Source organism: Eulemur rufifrons, chromosome 6 (assembly GCF_041146395.1).
Source record: "Eulemur rufifrons isolate Redbay chromosome 6, OSU_ERuf_1, whole genome shotgun sequence".
Taxonomy (NCBI): domain Eukaryota; kingdom Metazoa; phylum Chordata; class Mammalia; order Primates; family Lemuridae; genus Eulemur; species Eulemur rufifrons.
In genome coordinates, this window is record NC_090988.1 from 22,653,878 (window position 1) to 22,670,691 (window position 16,814).

Consider the following 16,814-nt stretch of genomic DNA (forward strand, 5'->3'; position numbering starts at 1 on the left):
ATTTTACTCCTATTATCTGAACTTTTATTGTTAATTTTTATCACTGATTCTCTATGGTTTCCAGGATTACTATCATACCATCTACAAAAAGAGAATTTTACTTCTTTACTAAGCCTTGAGCTCCTAATCAATTTCCTTGGTATAACTGCATTGCCTAATACCACTGGTGTAATGTTGAATTATGGTGGAGATATTGGGCATCCTTCCTTTGTTTCTATGTTTAGAGAAAATACTTGTAGTGTTGCCCAATTTACTAAGTTATTGATTTTAGTACTACAGTATAAATATACTTTTTCATGTTAAAAAAGTATCTATCAAGCACTATTTTCTGAGTATTTTTATGATGAATGGATGTTGAATTATTTTTTTCTTTCTTTCTAACGACTAGAGCACCAGGGAGGATGTTGAATTTTGACAAAAGTTCTTTCAGCATTTATGGAGATAATTCTATTAGTATTTTCCCCAAGACCTATTAATACGGCATATGATATTAGTGTATTTCCCAGTAACAAACCTACCTTGCATCCTCAGAATAAATCCCATCTAATCATAGTGAATTATATTTTTAATGTGGTGTTAGAGTCTGCTCATTAATAAAATATCTATTACTGCTATATTACTGTGATATATTTTGTACTTTTTCATGGATATTTGTAAGTAATATTAGTCTACAATTTTTTGTACTGTATCATGTTTAGATATCAATATTATACTTGCTTCATAAAAACATTTGGGAAGTTTCCCTTCGTTTTCAATGCTCTGAAATAGTGTATAGAACATTGGGACTATTTGATATTTAAAGGTTTGGTAGAATTCCCCTATGCTATAATGTGGGCCTGGTACTTTTTTTGAGGAATAGTTCCTTAATGAGGCTCTCTATTTCTTCTACAGAAATTGTTCTGTTTAAACTTTCTATCTCTATCAATTTTGGTAATCAGTATTCCCCTAGGAAGTTATCCATTTCATCAAATTTTTTAGATGTATTTGCACAGAGTCCTACAAAGTCTCGTGTAATTATTTTTTTCTGTTTCAATGGGTACTTTTCCATTGTTATTTCTTATATTGTATATTTGTGCTTTCTCCTTTTTCTTTTTATTTATGTTAGCTAGTGGTTTGTCTATTTTAGTAATTTTTTTAAAAATCCTTCAAAACAAAATGGTTTCAAGAATTATTGTTATTCTGCTCTAAGTCCCTCTAAAACCATGACACCTAGAACCAAACACATTACTCTGGGTATAAAACCAGAAAGCTTCTTCATTCAAGATATTTCATATTGTTTTCTTCTTCTTTAATTTTTTGTTGTCAACACCTCACACTGTTGACTCACACCAAGCTGTCAACCAAAACCCCTTAGTAATTTTTAATACATTCTGCTATTAAAACATATCCCTCCCATCTTTATGCTTATAAAACTGATTTTCCTGATCTACGTTTGCCTTTAATAAATTCCATCTTGTTAGAGTCCATCTTACAAGATCCTGCATTCCAAGCATTCATTTATTCAACTCAACGTTTCTTGAGTCCCTACTATCTGCCAGGCATAATGCCAAGCCCAGCACTTACAGGCACATAAACAACTGATACAAAGTGAGAACTGCTACAATGGAGAAACATCAAAATGTGCTATCTATGCAGAGAAGGAGCAACAGGAGGAAAACTTGGGGGAAGCAGGGCAGGGTCAAGAGCGGAGAGACATTTGGCTGGTTTTTTAGGGATGTCTGCCAGTTGGAGAAGGGACAAGGACAGAAGTGCTGGAAGGTGGAAGGGCCATGAAGCATACAGCATCTTGGAAGAACAGCCAGTTAAGGAGCGTGTGGGCAGTTGTCAGTGGCATGTGATGATGAGGGAGAAACAGGTCAGCCCAAGACCACCAGCACTTAGACTAAGGCTTAAAGACCTTCATCAAGGAAGCGTGGATCTTGAAACAGGAGAGTGAAACACCTATTCCTGCCTCTTACAAGGGTCACTCTGGACACAGTAGAATGTGGGATAGAAAGAGCAGTGCACAGCTCTGGAGAAGCCAATAATGGGGAGCCACCAGGCAGTAAGTCAGGCGAGGGAAGAGGAGAGCCTAAACTGAAGCAGCACCAGTTAGAAAAGGACAAATTCAGGGGAGGGGGTGGAGAGAAAAAAAAAAAAAAAGAAAAGGAAAAATTTCAGAAACAAGTCAGAGGTAACTTATAGGATACAGGCAGTACCAAACAGAAGGTCCAAAAAGTCATGCCTGAATGACTGGCTGGCCGGTGATGCCTTCACTGAGATGGACAATATGTGAAGAGCAAGTACTGGGAGCAAGTTTTGAACAAGAGTCTGAGCTATTTGTCAAACGTCAGGGTAGATGTGTGTTCCACAGCCAGTTAGCAAAACACAGGTCCAGAGCACAGGAGATGGAGTGGGGTGGGAGATACATGCTAAGAGTACTTAAGTTTGCTGCTTAACAAAATAGGCATAGACGGGGCCTACTTAAAAATGATATAAGCCATATATGACAAACCCACAGCCAACATCATACTGAATGGGGAAAAATTGAAAGCATTCCCACTTAGAACTGGAAACCAGACAAGGTCGTCCACTGTCTCCACTTCTATTCAACATAGTGCTGGAAGTCCTTGCGAGAGCCATCAGGCAGGAGAGCAGAATCAAGGGAGTCCAAATAGGGAAAGAAGAGATCAAACTCTCACTCTTTGCTGATGATACGATATTATATCTAGAAAATCCCAAGGATTCAACCAAGAGACTCCTGGAATTGATAAATGAATTCAGTAAAGTCTCAGGATACAAAATCAATACACACAAATCAGAGGCATTTATATACACCAATAACAGTCATACTGAGAACCAAATCAAAGACTCAATACCCTTCACAATAGCAAAAAGGAAAATAAAGTACCTAGGAATATATTTAACTAAGGAGGTAAAAGACCTCTACAGGGAGAACTATGAAACACTGAGGAAGGAAAGAGCAGAGGACGTAAACAGGTGGAAAATCATACCATGTTTGTGGGTTGGCAGAATCGACATTGTTAAAATGTCTATACTACCCAAAGTGATCTACAGATTCAATGCAATCCCTATTAAATTACCATCATTTTTCACAGATGTAGAAAAAATAATTTTACATTTCATATGGAACCAGAGAAGACCCCATTTAGCAAAAGCAATTTTAGGCAATAAGAACAAAATGGGAGATATTAATTTACCAGACTTCAAACTATACCACAAGGCTACAGTTATTAAATCAGCTTGGTATCTATTGGCACAAGAACAGAGACATCGACCAGTGGAACAGAACTGAGAACCCAGATATATAACCATCCTCATGTAGCCATCTAATCTTTGACAAAGCAGACAAAAACATACACTGGGGAAAAGAATCCTTATTCAATAAATGGTGCTGGGAAAACTGGATAGCCACATGTAGAAGACTGAAACAGGACCCACACCTTTCACCTCTCACAAAAATCAAATCACGGTGGGTAACAGACTTAAACCTACGGTGTGAAACTATTAGAATTCTAGAAGAAAATGTAGGAAAAACTCTTTTAGACATTGGCCTAGCCAAAGAACTTATGGAGAAGACCCCAAAGGCAATCACAGCAACAACAAAAATAAATAAATGGGACCTGATCAAATTAAAAAGCTTCTGCACAGCCAAAGAAACTGTCATGAAAGCAAACAGACAACCTACAGAATGGGAAAAAATTTTCACATGCTACACATCCGATAAAGGGCTGATAACTAGAATCTATTTAGAACTCAGGAAAATTAGCAAGAAAAAATCAAACAACCCTATCAAAAAGTGGGCAAAGGACATGAACAGAAACTTTTCAAAAGAAGACAGAACAATGGTCAATAAACGTATGAAAAAATGCTCAACATCTCTAATCATCAGGGAAATGCAAATCAAAACCACAATGAGATATCACTTATCTCCAGTGAGAATGGCCTTTATCAAAAAGTCCCAAAACAATAAATGTTGGCGTGGATGTGGAAAGATAGGAACACTCATACACTGCTGGTGGGACTGCAAACTAGTGCAACCTCTGTGGAAAACAATATGGAGATACCTTAAAGAGATACAAGTAGACCTACCATTTGATCCAGCAATCCCATTACTGGGCATCTACCCAAAAGAACAAGACATTCTTTAAAAAGAGACATCTGCACTCGAATGTTTATAGCAGCACAACTCACAATTGCAAAGATGTGGAAACAACCCAAGTGCCCATCAATACATGAGTGGATTAATAAAATGTGATACATGTATACCATGGAGTACTACTCAGCTATAAGAAACAATAGTGATATAGCACCTCTGGTATTTTCCTGGATAGAGCTGGAACCCATTCTACTAAGTGAAGTATCCCAAGAATGGAAACATAAGCACCACAAGTACTCACCATCAAATTGGTTCCACTGATCAACACCTAAGAGCACATATAGGAATAACATTAATCAGGTGTCGGGCACATGGGGGGGGAGAGGATGGGTGTATACATACATAATGAGTGCGATGCGTACTGTCTAAGGGATGGACACACCTGAAGCTCTGACTCGGGGTGGGGAGAGAGGGGCAAGGGCAATACACGTAACCTAAACTTTTGTAACCCCATAATACGCTGAAATTAAAAAAAAAAAGAGTACTTAAGTTTGCAACAAGATAATAGCTACCATCTACTGAGCCCTTAATACATGCCAAGTACTGTATGAAGCACTTTACCACATATTTGCCTATAAATATATTTTTTCCCTCAACACTGACCCTGTGAAGAACTATTATTCCCATTTACAGATGTGGAAACCAAGGTTGAGAGTAACAACATGCCCACAGTCACAGGTCTGTAAATGGCAAAACATCTGAACCCAGTGCAAACTCCAAATCCTGGGCTCCACAACATCCCAAAAAGTAAGGTGATCTGTAAGAAATCATTTGGGAGTGGGAAGTGAGGACACCGAAGGGAAAGATGACAATCCAAGTGCACTGGGTGCCAATTCTTGTCTGCCATTGAAGGAGGCATTCATATGCATTATCTCCTTTAATCCTCACACCCAATCATTAAAATCAATATTATTAGCCCCATTTTTCATATGGGAAAACTTGCTCAAGATTATCGTGCTGATAAGTGGTCAAACTGGAATTTGAATCCATGAATATATTATTTCTACTATACCAAAGAAAGCATAAAATGAGAGAAAAGACATAGAACAAGAATTGGGATTTATCAACAATAAAATGACAAGTGAAGTGAGATGAGCAGCAAAAAAATTATTTTAGAATTTGCTCTTGGGAGACAGAAGAAGACTCAAGAGAGTATTGCGTGAGAATCCAGGGAAAACAATTTTAACTTGGGTGGTTAATGAAGTCAGATGACTATAGAAAACACAGGCTGAGGAATGGAAAGACCATATGATTAAATAATTAACACGCTTTGGTGATTGAGAACAGATACTGTAGAGTGGTGTGGTTAAAGTCAGATGGCAGTGAACTGAGAAGACTGCAGGAAGTAGGAAAACAGAAGCCATAAGGAGAGGAGAAAGAGGATCACCTGGAGAGGAAGGAGGAGTAGGCAGTGAGGGTTTTTTAGGATGACAGAACTTGTAGGCTGAGATGAAGGGGTCAGTGAGGGAAAAACAGAGATACAAGAGGCGGGGGTAAATGATGCATCAAGGTGTCAGAGAAGAAGAAGGCCACTTCTCTGATCAGGAGCAGGTACCTATGTGGGGGAAAGTGGAGGTGGGAAAAGGAAAGGTGAAGGAGTTCAAAATCAGCTGCCCTTCAAGTCACCCATTCATATGAAGTAGGCTAGTTTATCTATTGAAGGTGAAAGGGACAGGGAGAATGAAGGAGGCTTCAGGAAAGGGACTGAGGTTTGTAGCAGACCCTGTGGGAAGCTAGAAAGAACAGTGACTGCTAAAGATGTCCTGGCAGCACCAAGCACTTAGCTAGGGCTGGAAATGCTCCTTTTATAATTAAATCAATCAGCAAAGTTATGTGATTTGCACTCGAAGTGTTCCGCAGGCCTGGACCATGAGCAGAGGAAACCAAAAATGGGCTAATATGGGCCCAAAAATGATCAGAGGAAAGGCAGTGATCACCAGGGCAAAGGGAATGAGGGTAGGGGTCAAGGTGTGTTTGAAGTCACTGATGGTGGACTCTGGGCCAGGGATAAATTAAGAGAGAGTGGAATGGCCAGGGGTGGTGGCTCGAGCTTGCAATCCCAGAACTTTGGGAGGCCAAAGCAGGAGGGTCGCTTGAGCCCAGGAGTTGGAGGCAGCAGTGAGCAATGATCACACCACTGTACTCCCGCCTGAGAGACAGAGCAAGACCCCATCTCTTAAAAAAAGAAAGAGAGAGAGAAGATAAGCTGAGAGGATAGAGAATAGGAAAAAGAGGAGAACTTGATGGAAGGAAAAAATAAGTTTACTGAGAATGTAAGAGTGTAAAAATTGGGATTTTTGGGGGGAAAGGCGGTACATGGGCAATGTATGTAACCTGCAATTCTGTATCCCCCATAACAATAAGATGAAATTAAAAAAAAAAAATTGGGATTTTGAGCACCCACATGAAATTTTAAGATCAAGATTTCAGGAGTGGGGCAATTCTGTGGAGTAAGTTCTAGGTGTGGCCTCAGTATGTGGCTTTATTGAAGTGGCACAGAGGGAGATATCATTACAGTGGGGACCATCCAGGAACTGGGAGGCTAGATTATCATCGTTGTGGATCGTAAATTCCTGCCAGGAGAGTGGTAGAGATTAAGGTGTTGAGGCTATTTACTTTTCTGCCCAGGTTCATGTAAATGTAAAAACTAGTAAGTATGTCTTCAAGTCAATCATTGATTAAAAAAATTTAACTTAACAAAGGCCTTTGATATGTCACTACTATGACTGCATGCTGACATGGATCTGTGAAATAGACTCTAACAGAGCAATCAGAACTTCACAAGTGAGTGGGGCTATTCTTACTCCCAGGTGAAGGGCTATACAGCCTTTCCTAGGTTCCTGCCCCTCCCTTTAAGTCTAATGTGGGGAGCCAACAGCTAAACTGAGTCTTAGTTTGTCTCCTTTTGACCTGAAGATATCTGTACTTCTCACCCAAGAGGCAAGCAAGACCCTGTTCTTGCTATAAATGTTCACTACTGGCTCTGAAGAAAGTGACTTGAGGACAAAGTAGACACTTAAAAAGACCAGCCACACCACCCCCTTCTTCCACAAAGATGCTTGTCTTCAAAGAGCCTATGGGGCAGCCCGGGCCCTTGGTAGCTCTGCTGCTTGGTTTGAACAATGTATTAGGACTTCTCCTTCTGTAGTAGGTGAAATGCCATATGCCTTTTGCAAGAGGCTATATTAATCCCTAGGGTTGGACTAGTAGTTTTCTTCTAATTTTTTTTTTTTGCCTCCTAATATTTTTTTAAAATTATAACTTGTGTGAAAGGCAAATATGTAAAATAGAGAAAAGCAGAATTTCTCTGGTTAGGGCCAAGGATGGGGGCATCCAGAACCCAGCTCACTCACCCTATTTTTCTCCACCCTTAAGCCTCTGGCCCAACTCTCCAGTCATCTGAAGTTACTTGAGGGCTGAAAACAAAACCCACTACATTTTGTAGAAGCATTATTATTTTATTAGTCTATTAATTAGTGAAGACAAGATGTAACAGGTTCAGCAAAATAAAAATATCTGGAATATTAAGAAATATGTCTTGCTTCTTCTGGTGAAGGGGCCCACAGGCGCTCAGCAGGGTCCAGCATTTGACACACCATAGTAGGCTTTTCTGCAGTACAGCCTCTAATAAAACGAAACTGGCTCAAATTCCTGGTAATGGAATTGTTTGCTTTTATTCCAAGAAGATTGGGAAAGCACCAGAATCTGCGTGTGGCATGTGCCTAGGAAGACTTCAAGGGGTTCATGCTGTGAGACCTAAGGTTCTTACAGAATTGTCTAAAACAAAAAAAACATGTCAGCAGGGCCTACAGTGGTTCCATGTGTGCTAAATGTGTCCGTGACAGGATCAAGCATACTATTCTTACTGAGAAACAGAAAATCACTGAGAAAATGTTGAAAGCACAAGCACAGGGTTAGAAAGCTAAACAAAAAAAATTAAAGCTTTTTAAATAGTAAAAAGAAAACAAAGATCAAAAGGCTAAAAAGAAATATAGCTCGAACACCCCCCTAGTTCTTGGTCTGTTTCCAACAGCTGGAGAGGCACAGTAGGACCACCATCAACCAGGGCCCCGGCGGTGACGTAGTGAACAGCTCCTGGGGTAGCTGCCCAGCTCACAATGATTCCCCCTTCTCTAGGAACATGCCCCCTCTGCACACACACAGTGGGAGGTCCCATGACCAGGGTGGTATTTTATCACCCCCACCATTGGCCACAGTTGACTCATCTGGATGATTTGATTGGTCAAGCCCAGCCAATCCCTGGAATTTTTTGAACTGGTATTTGGGAATAGAATCGGTCCCTCCCCCCTCTCCCCCCCATCTCTCTCAGACAAAGTTGTAAGATATAAAACTTAGATGTTGCCATAGGCCATGTTGCTCACCTGAGAGAGAGAAGCCATCTGTAGTGAAAGGGAATAAAGCCACCACAGAAAGAAGCAGAGAACAGAGGGAGAGATCCTGTCAGTGTTTGAGCTCCTGATTTTCATGGTTTCTGAGACTTTGTTGCATTCCTGCCCTTCCCATGGTTTAGCTTTTCAGTCTTTCCTTGCACTCCATGAGTCAGTAAATTCCACTTCCTATCTCTGCTAGTTCAAATTGGGTTCTCAGCACTTACGACCAAACTAATTAAAAAAAAAAAAAAAAAAAAAAAAAAGCAAGACAGTTGGTACATACTATGTCAGTCACAGTGTAGAACTAATCTCAGTCTAGAGTTTCATCACTAACTTGTTCTGGAGAAGCTAGTAGGATGCCAGTGTAATTGAGAAGTCTAGAACAACTGATGGTTTTTATAATTAAAAAATGAGTTAGGCTTCAGGAGAAGGAAAAGTAGACACGGCAATAGTCAAAACTGTCTGAGTAGGATTTTAGCTTGATGAGACTGGACCCCATTAAAGTGGTGAGAACAATGGTAGTACCAAATAGTGGCTGGTGTGAAGAGGCTGTAGCGAGCCCATAATCTCCATCAGCTTCTTCCAAGACATTCCACATAACTCTACAATCAAATTGTATTGACAATTCTGTCCGTATTTTTCCTTTGTACAGGAAATCTTGACCTTGAAAGCTTTCTTGCCACCAAATGTAACTTTCTTTCTGTTTTTCTTTGGGACCCGCCCTTCTTTCCATATAAGTTTGTAAACCCAACCTCTGTTCTCTATTTCCTGTAAGACTTAAGGTCAAAGACAATTCCTGCAGGGGACTTGTTTAGAGTTGCAAAAGCACTGACTGGGCTTCACCAGGGAAGTCTGTGGTGCCTACTGTTCCTAGTACAGAAACAGCAAAGAAGTCTGTTCTATGTTTCCCTGCTGGCAAACAAGAAAAGCAAACAAGAAAAGCAGAAGTTTTTGTGGTGTGCTGGAGAGACAGTTCAGGAGGAGACATGAATGGCCGGTGAAGGAAATTAATTTTACAGTGAAACCAGATACCTGTTTAGAACTCTAAGACCCTCCAGCAACAGAAGGTAAGGAGATGGGATGAGGAAGTTACTGAGAAACTGAGAGGAAGGCCAGAGATTTGGAAACTTTAAGTTATCATTGGCCTAAATTCTGCCAGTAAAAAAACACGATGTTGTGTTTTTTTCTTATTAACTCTTTTAGGCCTTTACTGAACCTGGGAAAGCTATTTGTTCATTGAATTTGGTGGCTAATAGGTAAAAATAAAGTTGACAAGTAAAAATGTTATTAAATTTCTTCTTCCTTGTATAAACAGGGCTCTTCCTACAATAGTCCCCCTTATCTGTGGTTCTCCTTTCCATGGTTTCAGTTACCCCCAGTCAGCCATGGTCTGAAAGTATTCAATAGAAAAGTCCAGAAACAAACAATTCCTAAGTTTTAAATTAGTGCGCTGTTCTGAGTAGCATGATGAAATCTCATGCCATCCCACTCTGTCCCACCTAGAACATGAATCATCCCTTTGTCCAGTGTACCCACACTGCCTAGGCTACTGGCTTGTTACTCACTTAGTAGCCGTCTCATCATCAGAATGACTGTCACAGTATCACAGTGCTTGTGTTTAAGTCACCCTTATTTTACTTAATCGTGGCCCGCAAATGCTAGAGTAGTGATTCTGGCAATCCAGATATACCAAAGAGAAGCCACAAAGTGCTTCCTTTAAGTGAAAAAGTGAAAGTTCTCAACTTAGTAAGGATAGAAAAAAAAAAATCATGATGAGGTTGCTAAGATCTACAGTACGAACGAATGTTCTATCTGTGACATTGTGGAGATGGAAAAAGAAATGTGTGCTAGTTTTGCTGTTCCACCTCAAACTGTAAAAGTTTCAGCCACAGTGCATAATAATTGCTTAGTTAAGGTGGAAAAGACATTAAATTTGTGAGTGGAAGACATGAACAGAAATAGGTTCTGACTAACAGCAATCAGGTTTGGTACGTTTTGAGGTTTCAGGCATTCACTGGGGATATCAGAACATATTCCCCTAAGATAAGGGAGGACATTAGGGGAGGACATAAGGGAGGACTGAGCATTCAGCCCAGTGGTCATAGGATAACATATCAGAAAGTAGAGCTAAAGATTTTCTGAAAGATATCATCTCCTAAATGTATTTTAAAATTTCCACTAGTTATGAGTTCCCCAAACACTCTGTTCCTTCACAAGTACATGTTACAAAGTGATCAATAAATACATGTGAATGAATAAATGAATGAATGAGGTATCACTCTGGGGTGAGTCTAGGGGTGTCTGTCCCTTATCCTAGAAACAGGACATAGAGCCAACCCCCAAGCCCTCTGGAATATCCCCTTTATCACACCTGGCTACTGAAGGTTATGTCCATGACCACTTAAATGGGGCCTGGTTTGGGGGATAGCAAAAACAAGCAAATGCATTCAGGCAAGTGTCAGATTGAGCCTTTGGTCCTTACAGCCTAGACAGCAAGGCCAGTCAGGGCAGATGAAGCATTTCTAGTGCTCCACAGACACTCTGAGCTGCCTGGGGGAGTGGCATCTGGCAAACAGTGCCCTATCACTGCTCCACACGCCTGGCCAGCCCATCACTCACCACGAGGAACATAAAGCTGCCCGATAGCTTGCTGCCAGGGAGCATCTGTTTAGCTGGCAGTGACTCCTGTGGGAACAAAGCCAATGAGCCTGGGTAGGAAGGAGAAATCAGTCAGGATAGAAAAAAGAAGGTTGGGAAATCTGGTGCTTTGTTACACTAAGGACTTAACAGGCCTTTAATTTCTACAGCAAAGCACAGAGGAATTCATTGTGGAAATGTCTTAAAGCCTCTAGCTGGCCCAATGATGCCAATGCTACTCCATGGAAGGCATGAGACACTTAGGAGGGATGTTCTATCTGCTGATCCTCTTCCTCACTCTCTCAATGTCCCCCTTATGGGGATAAGAGCAGACAAAGGCTCTTCCTATATTTCTCATGACTGCCAGGCAGATGGATCTTAATGTGGGATTTCAATTTCTACTTGGAGAGAAACTGGAAGGGAAAGTCTGCCAGGTCTTATGTTCAAAAGGTTAAGGCTCAGACAACTGATTTCCTGTCAATCAACATTTTCAAAAATCATTCCCAAAACTTTCAGCCTCTCAGGCCATTCATACCACAGCCAGACGTAAGCTCATTCTTCCCCACAAGCAAGATTTCTTTATCACAATTTTCCTAAGTTTGATATGCTGAACATTTACTTAATCTTTTTTTTTTTTAAGAGAGAGGGACTCACTATACTGCCCAGGTTGGAGTGAGTAATCACTCAGGCATGGTCATAGCATACTGCAACCCTGACTTCCTGGGCTTAAGCAACCCTCCTGCCTCAGTCTCCCAAGTAGCTGGGACTTTGGGCCTGTGCCACTGCACCTGGCTACTTTATCTTCATTGGTCTGTGAGCTCCAATAGGGCACAGACTCTACGTTATTTGACTTCTACATATTTCCAGAGCCTGGCACAGTGCCTGGTAAACACAGTAATTCAGAGAATGTCTGGTGAGTGACTGCTTGCATATACCAGAAAAAAAAAAACAGCAGAAAAAAAATCTGGTCTCAATGAACAGGTGGTAAATAGGTAAATTGGTAAATATTTGTTGGTTTTTATGATATGATTAACTAGAAGGTATCGCTATGCTCTCTCATAAACACCACCTTTTAATGACATTTATCATATTAAGCATCCTATTACGGTTTTTTCAGTATGCTCTGTCTTTCCTTATAAATTCCTTGGAAGCAGGAACTGGGTGTTTTTCAATTATTTTATCTATCCCCTCTCCTAATCAATAAATGACTGATTTATGAATAAATAACGATAACTATTCTTATTTATTTATTTTGAGACAGAGTCTCATTCCTTTGCCCTGAGTAACTCCTTTGCCATGGAGTTGGCCTAGGTCATAGCAACCTCAAATTCCTGGGCTCAAGCAATCCTCCTGCCTCAGCCTCCCAAGTAGCTGGGACTACATGCGCACACCATGATTCCTGGCTCATTTTTCTATTTTTAGTAGAGATGGGGTCTCACTCTTGGTCAGGCTGGTCTGAAACTCCTGAGCTCAAGCAGTCCTCCAGCCTCAGCCTCCCAGAGTACTAGGATTACAGGCCATGAGCCATCTCGCCCTGCCTGAATAACTAAATATATGAATGCTTACTGGCCAAACCATATTATAATCTCAGGTTTATCAAAACCTTCCACACAGGCATCAAAGTCTTTTTTAAAGAAAGTTCAGTCCCCAGAAAAACACTTGCAGAAATTCATGTTGGCACATTAACCAAAGACAACATTCACATGACAACACCAATACTAAGTGGCAGAGTAAACAAATAAATAGTTTTAAGGCATATGCAGATTGGGGAAATTGTGAACTACAGAAAGCCTGGCCAAGGCCAGAACATAGGAAACAGGGGATGTAGCCAGGGGAGCCTACAGAACGTGGCAGATGCCAAAACCTGTGAATAATTCACAAGGCAAATTAGCCATGCCAATAAAAGGGACTGCATTGACAGCACTGACAAGGATCAATTCTGTCAGTTATTTGCCAGGCATGTGGAGGCCAGGGTTCTATGCAGGAAACGTGGTAGAAGAAAATTCTATCATGCATAGTTATGCACAGTGGCATGCGGATTGAGAATCCAGGTCTATAGTGGGTAGAGGGAAGCCTTGATTCAGAGGGCAGGGTTTCTCTCTGCTTCAGGGTTCCCTTACAATTAACCAATTAGGGCCATGCCTCCATTTCCTGTGGCAGTTTTCTCTGCCAGAGAGAATGAGGTCACAGTCCTAACCACACAGATCTATAAAGCATCTGGGTGATGAAGAATAGCTTTAGATATCTTGGATCATTCCCAGGACGTGACTGGATACATGTGTAGAATTCGTAGTCTCAGTAAGAAGAGTTTCTCAGAGGAATCAAAGTGTACTCTGATACTAGCTTTTAAGTTCCTATTTACATCCTTATTGTATGACTCTTAAAAAAGAGATTAAATATTATTGGATCTATTAAGCAACCCTAAAGGCTGGAATAAGTCAAACAGGGCCCCATCAGCTCTGAAATAACCAATTATACCATTATTCAATAGCACTAAATATGATACTGCATATAAAAAGAATTATTTTAATATAATTTATTATGTATATGAAAGAATTATTTAAACTGTAAGGGACCATTTAAATTTAACGTATTACTATTATTATTATTTAGATGATGTCAGTTTTTCAGAGAAACCAAAATTCTCGTTGGCTCTCAGAGTTCAAATCTACTAACAGAGGGGAACAGATGTACATACATTAGCCTGTGGAGTAGGTAGAGGGAAGTTTACAGGATGGGTAGAAAAATCAAATATCAGAAAGCGAAAAAAGGCACTACTCTAGAGGCATTATTCTAGAGATCAATTAATTGAAAAGTTGTGTGTCTGTTGTTTTTATGAAGATTCCATTACCACCACAAAAAGATGACTCTCCCACTCCCCCTTTCCCTTACATTTTTACAAGAATTGGAGGTCTGGGGATATTTGTGGAAGCACCAAAGTATGAAAAAAAAGCAGATAGCCAAGCCTCTTGGTTTACGTGATTTTTCAGTTGAAAGATTTGGAAATGAAAATGGGCAGAAAGTGAAGACTAGAACTGACTCTGTGCTGGTTTCCTCCTCCTAAACACACAGTGGGACCTGATACCTGGGAGCTGGGTTAAAAAAAAAAAAGCGGGGTGGGGAGCAGGGGAGGCCATAAGATGACCAAAGGATCTTCTGTCACAATCGGTGGATGAGTCAGACTTCTGCAGCTAAGAACCAGGGGAGGCCCAAAGGCAAAGAGCAAGAAAAGAGGAACCAGGAATACAGGAAGCACTCAAAGAGGTAGGCTTCCTGGCTCTTCTGTGTTTCAACTCTCAGGCTGTAGCTCTCTGTTAACAATGCCTTTACGTGTGTTCAGACAGGAATGATGCAAAGATGAGGAGCCCTGCAGTGCAGACAGGATGCACACTCTGCCCTTCAGTGAAGGTTGTGACACTCCTCAGCCAAGGGAAAATTCCGACTCGGTTGGTTAGGTTGGGACAGCATTTCTACAGTTCTCCTCTCTGTGTCAGGAACAAGGCTGGGGCACAGGGGCCAGGACTGGGGAACGTTCTCAGGCAGGTCAGGCTGCAGAGCTTCTTAATTGGAAACAGGAATTAAGGAAAGAGCCTGCAGTGCAGCTGTAGAAAGAAAATCTTATACACAAATTCATGAGAATGGTTACCTCTGGGGGAAAAGCTGGGATGGGGTGAGGGGAGGGAGGCAAAGGCATGTCAATCTTGCCTGTAATGTTCATATTTAGGAAAACAACGTATTCATATGTTCATTGTTTGACTAAAAACCGATTTTTTTTAAAAAACTTTAAGAAAGAGAGTCATAGAGGGAAGAAAGAGAGACATGAAGAAAAGCACAACTAATAGCCGAGGTCTGCCAGGATGCTGGGCTAAGGCAACCCACAGGGGTGAGGCTCAGCAGCACTGGAAGACAGATGGAGCAAATCCCCAGGGGGTAGGGTCCCAAACCAGCATTTCCTGGGTCACAAGGGAAGCAAATGGAATAAATACCAGAATTGTGAGACAGAACAAGTTAGGAGAAAACGACCCCTAGTCGGCCCTAGCCCATCCAGCCTGTCAGATTGAGGCCCCGGTTCGGGGCTCTCACACAGAAGGGAGCAAACGCTGGCTCCCCTGAATTGGGCCCAGAACCCAGGGCCCCTCTCCCTGGGTAGCTCCTCTCAGACAACCATGTCCTTGGCTGCAGAGAAATCTACTGCCCCGGATTCAGAAGGAGATTCAAACATGGAGAGGGCACTTCATATGGACCACCTACCGTCTCCTGCCATCTCAAACTTTCTACCAATGCAATGCCACCCCGCTCCTCCCTTGGCTCAGCCGGTTAGCTCCTGAAATAGAATGAACACATTTGCCAAGTATCCAGGGATTCCTTGAGGATTTCCTTGGGGAGAATCCCCCAGGAGAGTGAAGACCACCTCTTCTGGAAGGAGATAACTTCTGAATTTGTGGTCCTGTCCTCTGGGCTCAGGTAAAGCTACCAGGGAAGGTCATCGCCCAGCTCAGCTGGAGGTAGGCGGCCCTTTTGATTTCTCCGGGTTCACTCGTCTGCACCGCACCCACCACCTTAGCCCCCTTGCGGCTCTGCGGGTGATTTGCTCTGGGGCCCGGGATAGGATGGGGACGGAGGAGGACCCCTTCCGGAGCCTAGGCGGGAGGCGCTGGGGGAGGGGAGGGGGGAGTAGGAGGAGCAGGGCAGTTACCTCATTGAAGCCCTCCTGCAGGACGTCCAGTAAGTTCCCCCGGGTCAGGCAGGCTAGCATTGTTCCTGCGGGGGGCTCCCCGGGCAGGGTCTCCAGCCTGGCGGCCGCGGCCTCCTCCTCTTCCCTCTGCACACAAAGGCTCTCGGTTCAGCTCATTAGGATCTCTCCTGAGTCCCGCATGCCACTTACTGGAAACCTTGACCAGAGCCAAACTAGCGGCTCGCACTGGGCATGCTCGCACGGGGGCCTCTGCAGGAGGGGCCCGGCGCGGTCGCGGTTCCTATAGAAACAGCTGGGCGCGCACAGGGTGGAGCGCGCTGGCTGGCGGCCCCGGGCCCAGCTGGCGTGCGGGAGAGCCCCGCGGGCGGGCTGGCGTGCGCGCGCGTGCGTACATACACACAAACACCCCCCCCACACACACTTTCACTCTCTCAGGCTCACACACACACACTAGGATTATTGCGGGCGGGTGGGCCGCTATGTGTGCGCACTGCGTACTTACACACACGCGCACACACACGTTGACACACGGGCGGGCGGCGTGTGCATGCGCCTGTAGTCACACACAGGCGCGCGCACACACCCCCCTCAGGCCTGCAGGCGCGCGCGCGCGCGCACACACACACACACACACACACACACACACACTGTTAATTGAAGACTAAATGCACCCCACCACAAGATGGGTGGGAAAGGGTGTGAATCATTGGAATTTCCACCCCCCCCCCAGACTAACCGAAAACAGCAACCTTTTTCCACATGGATCCTGGACAGTGAGGTTAGGCTAAAGAAGAGGAAGCAGAAGGAAAAGAAACAAAAAGAAAGAGAAGAATGATCAGAGGGAGAGGGGGAAAAAAGAGGGTAGAAAGAGAGAAGTTTGGTATTGGAGCACATTTAATAGAATAGTGCTAAACAGATCACACAGGATCAC

The 16,814-nt window shown here is 42.6% G+C and overlaps 1 protein-coding gene and 1 pseudogene across 4 annotated transcripts in view; one reads left to right on the plus strand and one right to left on the minus strand.

Moving 5' to 3' along the window:
• The window catches only part of DIXDC1 (DIX domain containing 1), an 80,197-nt gene that overhangs the window by 56,952 nt on the left and 6,431 nt on the right, over window positions 1-16,814 (minus strand). For 2 of the 4 annotated variants that reach the window (XM_069470895.1, XM_069470897.1), the window contains exon 3: window positions 15,884-16,009. The exons of the other annotated variants lie outside the window; for them this stretch is intronic. In XM_069470895.1, the coding sequence (XP_069326996.1) occupies window positions 15,884-16,009 (126 nt within the window). The remainder of the gene's footprint in view (window positions 1-15,883; window positions 16,010-16,814) is intronic. 4 annotated transcript variants of the gene reach the window in all.
• On the plus strand, window positions 1,715-8,113 carry LOC138383605 (large ribosomal subunit protein eL34-like; annotated as a pseudogene).